At 40.3% G+C, this 18,198-nt stretch overlaps 1 protein-coding gene across 2 annotated transcripts; it reads right to left on the bottom strand.

Annotated features, from left to right (window-relative positions):
• Positions 1-5,179: 5,179 nt before the first annotated feature.
• On the bottom strand, positions 5,180-11,489 carry klhdc3l (kelch domain containing 3-like). 2 transcript variants are annotated; one of them, XM_079170791.1, is made up of 8 exons: positions 11,109-11,489; positions 10,869-10,951; positions 10,681-10,759; positions 9,236-9,279; positions 8,417-8,537; positions 7,493-7,682; positions 5,644-6,009; positions 5,180-5,523 (listed from the first exon to the last, which is right to left on the bottom strand). In XM_079170791.1, the coding sequence occupies exons 1-8, from the start codon at positions 11,302-11,304 to the stop codon at positions 5,370-5,372; spliced, it is 1,233 nt and encodes a 410-aa protein (XP_079026917.1). In that variant the 5' UTR covers positions 11,305-11,489; the 3' UTR covers positions 5,180-5,369. The 2 variants fall into 2 exon arrangements, with proteins under 2 accessions (XP_079026917.1, XP_079026916.1); XM_079170790.1 differs by having other exon boundaries at positions 5,180-6,009.
• Positions 11,490-18,198: the final 6,709 nt, after the last annotated feature.

Genomic DNA, 18,198 nt, shown 5'->3' with positions numbered 1-18,198 from the left:
CAATACGTCACGAAAGCATAACACACACACAAAATGGCTTCCACGCCATGTAGTCCAAGTAGATGTCTGCAACTTTACCTGAGCATTTGTTCTGGCACAAAGGTCACATTCTCATAGTCAGGAGGCTAAGTTCTCATAACATAGCTCTGTACCCATCTTAACGCTCCCACAGTCCTTATTATCATTTCAATCCAGGACATGCTGCTGAGTGTTCTTTCGCATAGACTAAACAACTGTGGTGAGGCAGTTCACACAACAAGGACACATAAGGACACCAAGCTTTTTAAGCACACCTTATCATTAGTCATTTAGATTTTCCCCAACAAAACCCACCTGTTTATACTATTGTATAACTTCTAATGAAATCAAAATGAATAAACGAATCAACGCCCAACCACCTTCTATAAAATTGAAAAAATGTCCAAGCATAAAGAACACATCAACAAGACATCAATGTGTATTTTTGAATGTAATGTAAAAATGTTTAAAGCATAAACAACACATCAAAAATCAAAAACAATAAAATTGAATGTATCAAGAATACATATATATTTTAATGTTATATGAATTATACTAAGAGTACTACATTGAATAAAAAGAATGTTCTAACAAACATTCTGTGTACTGTATTACTGCAATCATCATTTCGTCTCTTTTCTCGATTTTCAACATTTCGTTGAGTAGTCACTTCCCAGTTCCTCGCCATCCCGCTAGGAATTCTGTAAGTACACTAGAGCATGTTTAGTCATGTTAACATCATTTCATCGCTGCATTAATCTCCCCAAACATGGGATGAAAGTTCAATCCAGATGAACCAAACATTTTTGTAGACTCCTCCCTCTTTCCACCTGCAACACCTCCTGAGCTCTCTACCATATTGCTGCTCACCAAAATAGCACTGATTCCAACCCCGCAGCAATTTGATTTCCCCCAGGGACCCCAATGCCATCCATGTACACAGACTGACTGAAACTGCCAGATGAGCTGACCTTTATGGTCGTGGTCTGTCTCTAGGAGTTTACGCAGGAGCCATCCATAAGTAATGCATAGAATGCCATCACCAACTAGTGCCAATGCACGAGCCGCTCCACTGCTTAGCTTACCTCCACAGAACCAATAGGTGTCAGCTCTGGGCATCGTTCGCTTCCATCAGTTGTCTGTGAGATGTTTACATATTACGCACCATACCAAGGTCCTCACAGGAACTCATTCTGAAAACAAATGGTTTGCTGCATCGGGTGAGAAACAGTGTGATATCTCGTCAACAGGCGGCAACAGATAGTGCAGAGTGACCCAACTGTTGCTACTAGGCAGTTTGAGGAGAAGTAAAACAATTGTAAGGCACATTTGAACCCTGTTGGATTATTTTCTAGTTCCCAGCATGTAATGTTAGTGTAGTTGTCATTTGTATTTATTAATTGTCAATTTAATCTGCCTAAATTCCCACCATAAATTGAAACTCGCTAAAGCAAAGCAAAACATAGTTATGCTTATCCCACATAGCCCTGTCTATCTACATTTACCAATTTCCGTGATGTTAGTTCTACCACTGAGCTCTTCTGTTTCTTACAAACACCACTAAATCCCTCTGAGCGTGTTAGTATGTTCACTGGTCAGACAAGCGTCCCCAGAGACTTTCGCTTCCCTGCTCTTCCAGACTCACTCAGAGGAAGCAGGTGTCCTAAGATTAAGAGTTATCAGTGTACAATTGATTCACTTTTATATGCTCTCTGCTCTTCAGAGAGCTGTTGGTAATTTCTTTTCTTTTTAACATTTTTCTTTTTAATATATTTCGCTGTATTTTCCCCCATATGTTACAAATGGTTTAGGCTCGTTAAGATATGTTTTCTTAATTTTAATTTAATTGTACCATTTATTCTTTCAATCAACCCTGCTAACTGTCGATGATAATAGCAATGATATTTCATGTTTATTCCAAATACCTCAGCCTAATGTTTTATCACCTTGCTTACAAAATGTGTATCATATTCACAATAATTTATTTCTGAAACTTAGTATTTCTTTAAGCTTTTGCTTCCCTAATAGCATCTCGATCCATTTAGACCTCTGTCAATTATTGTCAAACAATATTTCTTCCCTTCATATTAGTTTAGTTCAATGAAATCCCTGCAGATATGTTGAAATGGATTATATTTTGCACATATAATGCCAGAAATTTTTTTTAATAATTTGTAAAGACCCTGCTTATCATAGATAACCTTCCCACCTGTTGAGACATGGTTTAAACCCATGACTCAAAAGAACCGTATATCTATATAAGGTCTTAGGTAATATTAGTTTGCCCTCAGGTCATTCCCAGAACCTTTGTTGTTGTTGTTTTTTTTCAGTTTAGTTTATCCAATACTTTTTATTGCTGTGGAGCATCTGTTTGCATGTCTTTTAAGATCTCGTAATCTAATTTTGCACTTCAAAAGAAAGTTGGTCACTTGTTTTCTGTGCACCTTTTTTTTCCCTGCTTCATCATCAGCTTTGCTGTTTCCTGTTGAAACAGGTCAGCACCTGTTTTGTGTGCTATGCATTTAAAAACCCGAATTGTACTGCATCTCGTGATTGTAATATCAATTCTCTATGTATAATAGGTTTGTTAGTTGATGTCACCATCTCTCTATTTTCCCATTGCTACGCTACGCTAGTTTAGAGATTCAAATTTTAAAACCTTATTATTTGTCACTACTGCATATCCCGTTGCATTTTTACCATCTCAATAATTTTTACCCGTGTCATCAACAAACCTAGTCACATCTGCATCTTTAAATGGAATGTAAAACCCCCTCAGTCTACTGTTTGTGTAAAAAACTTGTCATAATTTGGCAATCCCACCTGATGAACTTGTTAACATCTTTTTTAATATCATTAAAGCTTCGTCTGCTTCAAGAGTCCTGCACAACTTGTCATGTGCTCCCATAGTTTTATCATACATCAATTCTGATAAAGGTTTTCCTAATTCCGCGTAATTAGGAACCCAATTTCCACATAAATTAGTCATTTCTAAGAATAACATCATTCGTTTTTTTTTGCTTGCTTTGAGAATGGCTTCTTTTCTTTTGTCGATGGGCCATTTTTTGATAAACCATTTCCCAATTATTTAACTCTTTCTTTCCAAAGTTGGAGTTTGTTTCTGCTTACTTTATGACCTTGTTCCCCGAGAAACTTTAGCAGTGCAAGAGTATCCTCTTTGCATTGTTGTTGTGTCTTAGAGCATATCAAAATGTCATCTACATAAAGTAAGATTCTTCCCCTGGCTTTTTTAGTTGCATTCATTGTTTTCAAAACCTCTTCCTCAGCAGAGAGGGTGAAAATGTCTCTCTTATTTTGTTTAAATTTAGATAAGTGCACAGCCTTTGCTGTGACCCTGGACCAGTTTATCAAGACTGCAGAAATAATTTTGTTAGTTTAGAAACCTCTTTCACACAACAGTCAATCGTTTATTCGAACCACTTTCATTCTCTGCCTAACAGGTTAACTGGACAGTTTAACACAAATGCTGTTTTGTCTGTAAACCTGCTTTGGGATCTTATGATCGTTGATGGTACCGATAGATATTCTACATGCCCCAAAATCACACAAAATTACTACTTTACATCCTTCAATAACTCTAACCCCACAATTCTATTCGATATAGTTCTAATATTTCTATTTATTATTCTTTACCGTCAGTTTGTGCATCAATGTGTGTGTGCGCTTTTGCATGACCTGATTTATCCGCTGAATTAGGTGTCCTGACGGCCTCCTCCTCCGATGTCCTCCTCCTGTCCACTCTCTTCCACACACAACCAAACTCCGCTTCGTAAAACTCCCGTCCATCCTCTCTGTCCCCTCCATCCGCTCTCTCTCCACGTTTCCCACTGTCCCGTCCACACCTGCCTCCGCGTCTTTGATTGTCTCGAGAACACACATTAAAACAAACAGGTTCAGATATTTCAAATAGCATCATCATAGTCAAATATCATATTTTGTTTCCCTTTTTCCTTTTCATGGTTACGCTGCAACACTGTTGCTGTGTACAGTTAATAATACTGGTGGGTTTTGCTCACCATATTCTGTGCCCGAGCTGGTGTGTGCTGGCCTGTAGAGCGGTCCGTTGGAGTCCTCGCTTATGAGTTTTTTCCGCGCAGACACTCAGCTGAATTGTCTGTGCTGGGATTTTTCGCGTTCGGGCCTGGCATGTCCAGAACGGTGGCAGGAGAAGAGCGGAGTGGAGTTTTTGGAGGATCAGGAGCCTGTTGAGCCTGTTGTGAGATGGCTGAAGGAGAAGCAGAGGAAAGGAGGTGGAGGAGGTCGCCCTTTGCACACCCCCTCACTAAAATGTACGCTTGGATACAAATCAGGAGAATTAGTCACGTTATTTTCGCATTTCTTTCTCATTGTCTTGTTTTTTTCTGTATTCTTTACTCTCTTTTTATTCCCCTTGAATTTTTTCTATCTGGTGAATCTCTAGTTGACATCCTATGACTGTCAAATTCTCATTAAACCCATATTTTTCCTTCCATCTCTTTACATGTTTAATGCTGTCTTCATCTTCATCTTCATATATTATATCTCTCCCTTTAAATTTTCATCTTCACTCTTCTTGCTCATGCATGAACCCATTATTTCTTATAGTTTAGTTGTTTTTCTTTTATTTTAAATTATTATTTTTATTTTAGGTGTTTTTTCTAGACTCCTTGAGTCAAAGACAAATATCTAATTCCCCCAGTTTGCTCGTCAGCAAGGTCTGGAATGGCATGGGACTCGAACCCAGCCTCAGGACTTTAACCTGAAAAAGACACGGGACTCTAACCCTGTCTCTTTGTTTACTAAGTCCCTTAGACTTTTTAGAATCTTAGAATGGAGAAATTTGGATGTTATCGCTGGAATCTGGGTGAAATTCTCATGCTTCCTGGTGTGCGATTTGCCCGGGGGATGCAATGGCCCCATTTTGTAATGATACAATAATGATATTGTGGCGGATCTTCTTAGTTAGTTAGTATAATAGTTTATAATGGTGTTTGCAGTGTGTAAAATGGTTAACATGATTAAGTTGCTGAGACTTTTTTCGTAAAAAAATAAATAATAATTACTTTTTAATTTTTTCTTTATGAAATTTGATTTCTACGATGCTCTGTTCGATTAAATGTCTCGTTGGGGTCCAAGAGGTTTGACATTTCCTGGTAATTTATTTGAGTATTGCAAAAAGGAAATGTATACATTCATAACATTACAATTCACAACAAAAGTAAGTATTATAAAAATAGTTATTTTCTTGAAAACAGAATGTCAGTAAACCCTCAAAGTGATAATCTAACAGACGTTTATTTTCCTCTTATATTTCTCTCATAGAGAAGATGTCTGAAACGTTTGTTGGGCTGTTAGGAGTCAGTCAGAGTCATTTGCCAGATGGAAATAGGACTGTGTCTGCTGCAGGGTCTTCCCCCCAGCACCAGAAGCAGATCGGGCAGATGCTGGGCGACGTCTTCGGCCTCCTCGTCCAGCAGGTTGTCCTCTGTGGGGCTCCACTGGGTCCTGAAAGCCTTGTTCTCAAAGGTCAAACAGTTTCCAATCCGCTGTGCGTCTGTCTCCATCAAGCCCTCTGTGCTGCTGTCCAGACTGGAGGACAGTGCGAGTGTTTTGCTTTCGTAGCACCTGTCCGCGCTGAACGTCTCCAGCTCTATAGCTCCCTCTGAGCCTAGAAACGTGAGTGGGTCAGGGAAGCACTTGTTCTTGAAGGGCCTCAGCTTCCCTCCCAGCAGCCCTGGTTGGAGTCCCGAGCTGGAACAGGGGCTGCTGGTGTTGGACTTGTAGCTGGGACCCAGCCCAGCACAGCAGTGGTGGATCTTGTCTGGGGGGTTGGAGCCCGGGAGTGTGGCGACCTGCCCCCACCTCTGCGTGGTGAAGTTGTACCTCCACAGGCAGTTCTTTGGAGAGTTCTGGCTCTCGCCTCCACCAAAAATAAGCATACTGTCCTTGTAGGCCACAGCCGAGTGTCCCATGAGCCTGGAGGGACCGGACCTGAGGAAAAGAAGCAGAGGTCGTGTCAGCACGATGCTGCTCTGTCTTTCTATGTGTGCAACCTCCAGCTGAGACAGTGGTGGGGTGGAAATCCTCAGATTATACTAAACATGTACAACAAATACTGTGAAGAAAACAGCCTCACATTTCTATGAGAGGAGCTACAGTTGTGCCGAGCAAATGAACTTCTATGTCACTGGAATCCAGCTGATTCGGTTGCATATCATTTAACGTACAAAGTAAGTGTGAATGAACATTCTTTCACTGATGATCTATTAAGCTTGAACTAATCACATAAAGTTGTAGTGACATAAGATAAGAGATAAGATAATCCTGTATTAGTCCCACAGTGGGGACATTTGCAGGATAGCAGTAAAGTGGACAGTGCAACAAGAGACATCAGTAGAAAAACAAATGAAAACAAAAACAAAACATGAATGAATGAATGAGTCATTTTCCGTGTTTCATCCGGTATGTGTGGTCTATTAGGAGCGGTGTTGTGTGCAGCCTGACAGCGGCAGCAAGGAAGGACCTGCAGTGTCTCTCCTTCATCGTTTGCTTTCATGACACATCCTGCATTAATTCATCCATTAGTTGAGTTTGTGATTTGTTTCCTTCTGATGAAGTGTTAGCGATATTCTTTTTGAATGGAAAGCAAAGGAAAGTAATCCCATACTTAACTCTTTCTGTTGGCTAGTACTATATACATTCTACCACTACAGGCATGTCCTCTCCTGTGTTCCCTGGCTGTTCAGCCTCCTCAGTATTACAACAGGATCAAGTTCTTTTGCCACCAGTGAGATGTGGTCTTTGCCTGAACCTGCATGTGAAGTTTCTGACCTGGATGTAACCTACATTTACTTTGGGGGCGTGCCATGTCACTCATAATAATACCAGTATGAATCTCAAAGTGATAAAAAGTTGTCTCATGATATCAGAATGGGTTTATTGCCGAGTACATTTGCACATACAAGGAATGTGTCTTGGTGATTGGTGCAAAACAATAAACAGTGCAATAGTAGAATGAACAACGAAATAAATTAAGAGTATGTTAAAATAAATATTACAATGTATATTCAACGTGAGGGGTTGTCATTCTATTGTATAATAAGTTTATTTACAGTATTGTGATGTGTTGATGTATAGGGTGGGTGGATATAAACGGACCCACCAGCCTGTCCTGCTGTATGCATCCACCTCCATGTTAGACTATATAAGGCTCTGAACAGTAACAGTAAGTATTAGCCGGCTAGTAATTGGGATGTAATTACTGAAAATCAGTGACACTTTATACTACTGCATTACAAGGAAAAATAATGTAATTACAGGAGAGCATTACAAGCTCTTTAAGTGCAATGTAGCATCACGTTGAGAAGCTACGGAGGTCCGGGTGGGTCAATCCCAGGAGTAAATATCAAACAACCGTCGAGTAGTGCCGTCAGCTGTGGACCCAACAAGACAAACTGACAGAGGAAATGCTCACTTGTTTTTGAGGGAGCTCCACGTGTGGCTGGTGGAATTCCACTTCCAGAAGTCCCTCTGCTCCCGCAAGCCTTTCAAGCCCCCAAACAGATACATGCAGCCCTGGTTGGCCACGGCTGAGTGACTGTGTCTGGGGCCTGGGCCTAATGAGCCCTGCTGAGAACCACTCAGCAGGGACCAAGCCATGGTATCTGTCATGCATAGAAACACACAGGTATCCACAATGAATGCACATACTGGAGCTCACACTGGGTGTTCATAGGGTCAGGCCCAACATGATGCTGTCATGATACTGAACACACAGCCCAGGGGCGTTCTCTTCAGAAATGCCCTTCCACTCGTTATTATTTGAACAGTACAGTGTATGCAACAGACCCTTGCCCTTTTTCTGCGTCTGATGCAGTTATCCATGTGACAAAGTACAAATGTTTGTGCCAAGAACACAGTAGGCAGAGCAATGGAGAGAGAAAAAGTAAAATGACATATTAATCCTTTCGAGCTACGGATCCTGACCGATGAGGTTCAGAGACCTCAAAACCTCTGGCAGGGAATTTGAATGTGACAGAGAGAACCCGTATTTCTGATAGAATGTCCCGGAAAAGAAAAAATCTCATCCAATGCTGGCAAGATGAGTGGGATGCCTGAGCATGACACCTCTGTGTGCTTCAGTTAACACCAAGACACTACTAATGTCATTGTAACTGCGTGTGGCTATCAGCGCTGATTGTTTTGCACTAAATATCTGCATATTAACTCATTTAAAAACCAGTAGCAGAGGAGCACTGACACGCTTTTCACCCTTTTAAGAACTACGCTGTTGTGTTTAATGTCCGCAAACGCTGCACAAACCATTTGTGAACTCGCCAAGGGGCCTAAAGAAGTAGTCGCTTTTTAAAAATGGGAATAAAAGCAACTTCAAACTCACTGAAGTCCAAACTCCAGAAGTCCTGCGAGGATCCTTTCATGTCTACGAGGCCTCCGTACAGCAGCATGGCACAGCCCACCACCACAGCACTGTGGGCTTTTCTGTTGGTTGGCATTTGGGTCTGAACACATGAACACATAAATATACTATGAGAGTTATCTATTTACTAAGAAACCCCAGGATTCTATACTCACTAGCGACCTGACACTACGCTCACCTTTACTTTTCATAATTCATTCTTACTTGATGTTTCTATCTTTCTCTTCTTTAGATTCGATGGAGTCTACAGAATTGCAGATCTGATGTGGTTCTCGGGGCTATGTGGGGTCTGTCAGTGTGCACAGGGTACACCTGAACACATCCTGCTGCGTTCAAGACAACCTGAGCTAAGAAATGCCTGACTTGCCACTTGAATTGCCTCCGATGATTATATCTTTGTACAATGTATGCAAGTGATATTTCTATGCACTGAGCATTTGAAGTTCATACAAACATGTCTGTGACCTTTGTGTAGATAAACATGAAATGACTCTCTGGATTTTTGTTCAACACTTTCTTTCTGATCATGTTATCATTTGTGATGAAAACCTTCAGATGTTCTGTGACTGCTGCTGGAACATAGACCAGCGAAGACCTTCTGTAGCTGACAGCGGGCGTGTTGCTATCTTCAGTACAGTACATTCTCCAATATCTGTCTACAAGTGCAACATATGCACTTCTTTTACTTTGTTCTTTCATTATTACAAAGTTATGTATTTAAAATGATGATTGTCAGTAAGAACGCAGACTGAAACACCTGGCTTCATAGTCTCTGTGTACCTGAGGGCTCGGCTTCCCCTGGCAGTGCACCCACTTCAGTTTTGCTGAAACAGACAGAAAAATAAAGTAGAGCTCAGGTTCAAAAACAAGCTACAAATGAATTATATATTACGTAATGATGGTCAGTTAATGTCATACAGTCGATTGAGACACGTCATCTTACCCCGAAAAAGAAAAAAAGGTTTGTTTGTCTTATATACACAATTATATTTGGTGGGAACAAAAGTAATAAAGGTTTGGTGGAGAGGCCATCCAAAAACCAGAAGAAAGGGGACCTCTGCCCTTCAACATACAAAACAAGCTATGAAACAATAGACTCCCTATGTGAGCTTTTCAATGTAAGGCCAGACTCTACAGGTGAAAACAGATTAGATAATGCCTCATTTATATATTTAAACTTTAATTAATGCAAGTTATTATCTGGGAAATTCATATATTTGACCATATTTGCATGTAGTGTCTGTATTTTATAATCTATATCTTTAGGTTGTTTTCTCTAAATGAGTTATTTCTCAGACACCTGTCCTTTATATGGGTGGTGACAGTATTTTCTGATTTATGGAGTGATAAAAAGAGATCCAAAATCCCAAATCTTCATCCAAAATACTGAAAGTCCAAAATGTTGAACCTGGCTTTATTCAATGTTTAGATTTATGTCCTGGAAATATATGCAAATTAGTACATATGTATTAAATCAGTGCCTCATTTGGATATTTAAACACACTTCTTCAGAAGATACTTCATGTAGGTGATGAACGGGGAAGTCTGATGGTGATAACTATTAGTACGTTCTTCCTGTAGTGTTCTGCCTCATATGATCTGGACACTGCTACATAGACATGGTGTTGAGCAGAGTTTGTAACAATGACACTGAATCCTCTCACATGGAAATGTTCTGGACCAAAGTGAAATATGGTTCATACATTGTCTTCTTAAAGCTGGACATGCAGTACTTCTGGTGATTTCAAATGTATAATGTGGTGGTGAGCAGGACATCATGTCATTTTAACACAAACATGTACGCACAGTGGGAATACTAACTGCACAAACAGATGAGTGCAAGTACAAGACATGCAGATACATGAAAACTATAAAAACAAATGATAAAAATACACACGCACGCACACACAGAGTTGTGTAAATAGAGCATTTTAACTCACTAATAAAAAGTAGAAACTCTTTACATGATTAGTATTTGTCAGCGTAATTTGAATTGTTCTGTTGGTACAGTTCATTTTAACCTCTTTGTTCAAACAAAAAATGTTTATTTCCAGAAAAAGGTCTGGAAAAGTCTCCCCAACACTGATGAACTATTAGCGCTGATTATTGTCACTGGGGCTTGGAGGCGTGGGACAGCAATCGACATGCAGCAACACGTTTTGTATTTGCAGACGATAGCAAACGTAAGTTGCATCGTGCATGCAGTGAAACACAGAGAGACTCACCAATGTCAAACACCCAGAGGGGACATCTCCACCTTGTGTAGGCCGAATCCAGCATGCCTCCAAACACGTACAGGAAGCCCTGCAACGATCACTGTCGTTACACATATCGTTCACATAAGTAGAGACAGAAGCAAAATATGATCATTCATATTCCTTTGATGCCATTTACAGTTAAAAAGAGTTTGTACCTCATGAGCCACCATAGCATGTTCCTCTAGTTCTTCTGGTGCAGCTTCACTAGTGCAGTTCAACTCTGTCCAATCATTACAAACTGAAACATTGCACATAATTAGATTAGTTTCCTACATATACATATCACTAAAATGATATCTATCACATTGTTGTTTTGATCTCAACAAACCCTTCTTTTTGTGTGGCTATAAAGTAAAGCACTACAGCAAAGGGAACAGCAGCTGTGTGGCCCTTACCCACGCTGTACCTCCAGAAGTCCCTCAGACCGCCGCTGTCTCTTCCTCCCAGGATGTAGACGCTCCCATCATGGCTGCAGCAGGCGTGCTTGTAGCGGTCACCCGGGGACCGGCTGCTCTGGGGGAGCCGGGTCCACAGGCAGGGACTTATTTGACTCATAGCTGGCAAAGGACCATTTTCTAAAAGAAGCAACATTTAAGAGTTTAGCAATGATAATGTTGTATGAAATGTACCCACAGCACTTTCACAACTTTTACTTCCATCATGCAGTGTATGAGTCTTATGGGATTATTCAAAGTTTCATTTTCATTGGAATGTGTGAGAAAATTCACACGACCTGTTTATATTCAAATAGTGCAGTATCGAAGCACGACAGAGCGCTAAAGTAGCTTCCCAATGGGCCACTATTAGCTTGACCTGTTCATCTGTTCCTGTTTTATTCTCTCAGCATAATGTTGCTTTATAGAGAGCTGAACTGTACCCATGAGTTTAGTTTACTGACAGATGAAAGAAGTAATTATATCACAGTTATAAATCCAAGTAGCGCTGTGTTACCAGAAGCACATTTGCTTTTGGTGCCAGGTGAGTTGATGTTACGATACATGAACGCGCAGCAGGTCAGCATGAATCTTTGCATCGCGTGGAGTTGAACTTCCAGGAGAATTTCTCCTCAGGGCGCATGTGTGACCGAGCCTTGAGTGAGAGGAAGAGACAGGCCCGCTTCCACCAGGGTGCAACAGCATGCATCGCACCCTCAGTTTCACATTGTTCACCCTCAGTTGAAATTTGAATGCTAAAATGCCAAGCACAAGGTGGTAGGAGCACAGACTGTGTGGTCATCTCCATGCGCACCTTCTGTGTTCATGTGCAGCGACCACATGTCAGTCACATCACTGCTCTCATAGTTACTCTTCCTGAGGAACACTGCTGTTGTCCCTCCACATCTGATGACACCTGATATCCTCTCTCCAACTGCTGTAGCCTCCTACAATGACAGGACTGCCATATGGCATGACGAGCCATTGTGTGTGAGCAGGTTAGCTGGTTGTTATGGTTGTAGGGAGCTCGGCTCCTGTTAGTGTTCAGCTGGGACTCGGTCTCACAGAGCACCTGACTGCTGCTGCACTAGACACAGCGCTGTAGAGAGGCTCTGGGGACAAGCCCTCTGGTCGTTTCTTGTACACTTGGCTCCATCTAACTATAGTCAGGTTGATTCTTTTTTTGTTTTATTAGACCACTTAGGTGATGGAATTTACTGACAACACTTGTGGCAGTCAGTTAGATCAGTCCCCCAGGTGGGTCGCAGGGGGTTTTGTTAGGGTCACCAAGTAAACTGGCATTTATATCTAAATGTATATATTTATGTTGGTCCCCAGAAAAAAAGGTTTGTGGAAACACTGATTTAGATCAACACTGGGACTAACTTCAGCTACAGTGGACATTCTACATTAAATATAAATAATAATTTGACATAATTAGTTAAGGATACAATGGTCTTGAAGAGAATTTAAATTTAATTATTGATTTTATAAAACGGGTCGCTAAAATCAAGCAATCTGATTGGTTCATAGCAGAGACTGTGTGAAACAGACGTGGTCTTCCTGACGTCCCCCATTGGTTTGTGGACTGCGGTCTTGAGTTCGTCATTTTGGCCGTCACAATCTTGGATTCTGGCCAATAATGGCCAATTTTTGCCACCAGTGAGCAGAAGTAACCATATGGACTGCGGAGGAGTGACGTAGAGACGCCATATACGGCTTTGGTAGAGACCTGTCAATCACTGTGTAGCCCCGCCCTAAAGCATACTCCTCTTTATGGTCTGTTTGACTCTAAATGGGCCATAATTTACTAAATGAACATCATGCTGTATTGAAGAAATTAGAGATTGAGACCATAAACTCATGTTTACAATGTTTACTGAGGTAATAAATCAAGAGAGAAGTAGAGTCATTACTCATAGACTTCTATACAACCAGAGGAGTCGCCCCCTGATGGACATTAGAGAGAATGCAGGTTTAAGGTACTTCTGCATTGGCTTCACTTTTCAGAATGGGAGGTTGCTGCTTGGTTCATAGCTGTGACACAATACCCACATACCACTGCTATGACGTCTACTTCCTTCGGTCTGTGACATGTTGTGATCATATCACGGATACAAGTGTTGTCGTCCCTCTGCTTCACGTCAGGCTGAACAACGGCCGTGATATAATGACAACGTACCACGGCCTGTCGGGAGCTTTTGCAGCACTAAAAACTAGAGTTCTTCCAATACGATAGCAGTATTTAAAGCCCAAAATGCTGGATCCGGTATCAGCGAGTACACGAGGCTGTGCACCGCACCGATATCACGCTATCATATCATTTATCAGCTCATTTACATTACACAGGAACAACAACACTTGTCACTTTCATCACCTCTCGACTGCACTACTGCAACAGCATCCTGTACGGCTCATCATCCAAAATCATCAACAGATTACAATACATCCAGAACTCAGCTGCCCGTCTGCTCTCCCACTCCACCAGAGCTCACATCACCCCAGTCCTTCAGAACCTCCACTGGCTCCCCATACAGCAAAGAATCCAGTTCAGGATTCTTCTCATCACATACAAAGCCCTCCACAACCTAGCGCCTTCATACCTTTAGACCTCCTGTAAAGCAACTTTGCATACCTTTTACAGCGCTATACAAATAAAATGTGTTATTATTATGATTACCCTATCTCTAGATCCTGCCCGATCGCTACCGCACATGTGTAACGCTCAACAGAGATAAGAAAGAAGCGAGACGGCTCATTCGTCAGCTATCTTCTATCATCAGCTCCAGAAATTCTGTCCCAACTAGATAACAAAAGAAAGTTCTCCAGCGCTCATTCTCTGTATGTGCTCATGTTTTACGAGGCATTTAACCTGAGCCAGGCCAAACAACAATGATAGCAATCATGTCACATCCATACAGGGTAAGTAGTATACAGCTGTCAAATGGAATGAAATAAAACATTGATTTAGTTTTCAATGCACCGGTCTCAGATCAGCCCCACAAAGGCTAATTAGGCTCTTAACTGTGACGTGTCCTGATGCGTTTTATGCTGTTTAATAAACCAAAAGAGTGACAAAAAATGTCTGTACTGGAACAATTAAAGCAGGACGTCCTGCAGTACAAGTCAACAAGTAAATGATGTAGAACCTTAGCCGTGTGCCAATCACTGAACAACACAGGCTAAATACACATTTGGGGTCCAACAAGGTCACTTTATGTTTTTGCACTGCAGCATTTCATAACAAACTGAATTACACAGAAATAAACTAATTACATTTTGGGGTTCTGTTTCATTAAATCTTATGGAGATACGTTTATTTCTTTGAAAAATATGAAACATTAAAGACTGTGGATGTTATTTGATCCGTGGCACTGACAGAGCGCCACATGCACACATGGCATGATTAATATCATTTGGATTATCTTCTTGATCTTTAAAATGATATTGATCTAAAATAATACAGTATATGTACTACATTGTTCCATGAAACCATAGATGTTGATGATGAATGACTAAAGCACTTAACAACCCAACTGTAACTAAACTCAGGGATAAATTGCGATCCAGGAAGTTGCTCTGTGTTGTTGCATTTGACCTTAAAAAAGAAAAAGCAATAAGTGATTTACGAGGATTGACTCGGCTGTCTGAGGAAGAAATGGAAACATTCATTGACAAAACCCCCATGACTCACCTCTACAACCTTTTACAATATTCATGAAGACTGAATACTTTAGCTCTTTGTGATTTTCCACCTTACAGGATCTGTGAGCGAGGAAGTGAACTGCTGCAGTGAAGTTCTCCTCTCTTCACCGTGACGACGCCGTGGCTCCTCTAACACATCTCATCAGAGCGTCACATGACCAGCGGCTGTGAGGTCGTGACATGATGTGACACGCCCACCTCTGCCTTGTTTAAACACCTGATTGGTACACCTATGTACACAGCCATGTGGTCAGGAAGACAAACAAAATCACTTTTCTGTATAGCTATTTAGTTTAATGTTCCACTTAAAATAAATACTGGCAAGATAAGAAAGGATTGCATCCTCTAGAGCAGGGGAGTCAAACTCCTCTTCACTCTGGGCCACATCAGCATCACGGTCGTCCTCAAAGGGCCGGTTGTAAATGTAAGACTGTGTAAATGTAACTACTCCTAACATATTGGTAAATAACTGTCTCTGCATTTGATTATTGTTTATTCAAGTGTAAAAATATTGTACATGCAGTTATATAAATGTAAAAATATATTTAAGCACATTTCTGTTATTATAACTTAAATCCTTTTAGTTTAGTGTTAAGAAACCCACATTACTCTATCAAACTTTAAAGTAAACAGCAAAGACAAATATCAAACAAGTTATTACAATAACTTTGTTCAATGCTTAAAAGCCTTTCAAGGGTGTGTTTGCACAATCCCAGGTGAAGTATTTCATGTGTTGTAAAGCCACGTTTAAAGTAGTCTTCAATGTACTCACAATACATGTATATGTCAAATGTAACCTATGATGAGCTGCTTATATGACTGTGTGTTTAAGTATCTTATAATTATGACTTTCTATCTCATAACTTCGGCTATGGGGATATTTTTATTATCAAGTCTAACTTTTAATTTAAACATTTTTTCTTTTTTTGCTGGCGGATTCGCGGGCCACATAAAATGACGTGGCGGGCCGGATTCGGCTCGCAGGCTTTGAGTTTGACACCACTGCTCTAGAATATCAAATACATTGAGCTCAGTCACAAAGGAGGGACGCAGTTTGTTGTTTTATTGAAATATATTATGTTTATAATTATATTGTAGGTCATTTCTAACATGTCTGCGCATGAAGTGAATAAAGTGTCAACAAGTGTCTCATCTTCTGGTTGCTCTGTGTATTTATAATTTATTTCATGTAAAACCTGGCGATCAACTGTATTGATTAAACATCATTGTACTAATGTTGAAGAAGCTTCTGTGTGCCCTGATACGTCACATATGGTCACTTCAGTGACTTTCATAAAGGAACTGATCAGCACTAAACAGATTACAGTTTGATTAGGAGAGTACTTTGGATGCTTGGGAAGATAGGCTGGATTCATTTGGAAGTACAGCTTTGCTATCTTTTATTAATTTGCACTTTTATTTGGCTACTAACATGATGCTATTCACTTCTTCACCACAACCCTTTGGGCTGTTTCATCGGTCTGTGGTACTCACTCCACCGATGCTGCACCGAGACTCCCTGCCTGCTTGTGGCTGCTGTGAATGATGAGGAAAGGTCGGGGTGTCAGTGACTGCAGCGGGATGTGTCATCGTGTTAGTCTGAGGTAATAACTCCAGACGAGCCACTGAAAAGTCATGTTGCAGCAGGAAAGACTCCTGAGGCGGTTCATCTCAGCTGAACTAACGTTAACGTTACCACACGAGGGGAAGTAGCTAACGTTAGCTAGCGTACAAACAAACATGCGTCTACTTACTCTAAATTCTATGGTCTTACTTTAATGTTCTTATTTCTAAAATATCCCAAATATGTTCGTGTTTGCTGAAATATTACAGCACATTTACACCTAATGTGGCTCTTTAAACATGAGGAGCTTTCCTCTTAGAAACATTTAAGCGAACGTTAACTTAACTTACAGTTAACTTTATAACGTTAGCTTACTTGAGTTAAATGGTTCCGTTTCGATATCTTGCCATAGCGTTAAATTAGGCTGACGTGCGACTATATCCTATCCGAGCATGAGTTTAATATGTCGGCTGAAACATCAAACCAACACATCTCTTTTCATCGTTCTTGCGTGTATTTATATATATATATAGTAAAGTCTGTACGAGGACTGTTAGTTCGCTGTTAGTCATCAACATACCACTTGAGGAGGAATGTGAGCCGTTCAATTGCGGCTCAGTTTCCACAGAGGAACCACCAAACACATAACGCGTTTACTTGATCAAATGTATGTAACTAAGTTACAGCTTTATAGTGGTCACTTCTGTCAGTGTCCCTTTCTGACAGATTAAAGCGCAAACAGTGTGACAGTAATAACGGTAACGGTACGTTCAAATTGAAGAAGAGGAAACAAGGAGATGAACTTTTTTAGAGCTTCCTTGCAGATAGTAACGTTATTCGATACAGATAAGACAGGACAGTCTATGTGTCGGTGCCACATTTTTTTTATCCTCATAAAGTAGCGTGACAGGCATTTCATGTATGAAGAAACTTCTGTAATGAATAATTAGTTACTTACGAGGTCTTAACTGCTTCTCACGGTCTGCTTGTTGTCTCTCTGTAAACGGTATTTTGCTGCATTCAGGGTCTCCTCGTAAACTGCGACTTCTATCTTGGAAAGTCCTGAAAACATTTTAGATGTGTCCAAGTTTATTTCCTGTTGCAGTGTTTTATTTTATTTAATTTGTATACATCTATTTTATTGACAAAATGCATAGTAAACATATAACAAATACATAATAATAATAATAATAATAATAATAATAATAATAATACATTCAAATGAATCATATAATATTGATTTACTGGAGTCTGGAGCCAGATGACAAAATGAGCAGTTCACATCGATCTCCATTTAATATGTTTGTAGAAATATTTAGATGGATAAACGCGATGAATCATTTCCTTACCTTTATCAAAAGTCAAATATTTAGAAGGTATGCACCATATTGTCTTCCAGTCCAGGTCTGAAGCAAGCTTATTCAGTTTTTGTTCCAGATGTAGTCTGTGAGGGGAAAAATATGTTTATGAATTATGGACCAGAAAAGGAGCATTTGTTTGTGAAAATATGACAATTGTTTTTTTTGCCTCCATGTTTTGAGGACAAATATAGTATGGGAATAAATTGAAGCCTTCTTTCATTCCTGATGCAGTCAATGTGAATCGCATCAGCTCACAGGAAGTAGACCTGGACCTGATTCCAGTGAGGAGCTCTATTGAGGTGCTTGGTTGGACATAACATTGCAATACTGGAAAGATACACAATTAACGAATATAAATACTTACAATGACATTCACAGACAGGATGACAATAAGACTCTGGAGTCTGATGTCTGATGCATA

This window comes from Pholis gunnellus (genome assembly GCF_910591455.1).
Source record: "Pholis gunnellus genome assembly, chromosome: 12".
NCBI classification, from domain to species: domain Eukaryota; kingdom Metazoa; phylum Chordata; class Actinopteri; order Perciformes; family Pholidae; genus Pholis; species Pholis gunnellus.
This window is presented reverse-complemented; position numbering and strand designations above follow the sequence as displayed.

Bases quoted from the DNA above. Each gene is read 5' to 3' on its own strand.
- klhdc3l (XM_079170790.1), bottom strand. From the start codon at position 11,304: ATGTTGCTTCTTTTAGAAAATGGTCCTTTGCCAGCTATGAGTCAAATA. The intron at 7,683-8,416 runs GTGAGTTTGAAG...TATGCATGACAG, and splicing joins CTTCTGGAGTTTGGACTTCA to ATACCATGGCTTGGTCCCTG. The intron at 6,010-7,492 runs GTGAGCATTTCC...TCTTTTCCTCAG, and splicing joins TGGAGCTCCCTCAAAAACAA to GTCCGGTCCCTCCAGGCTCA.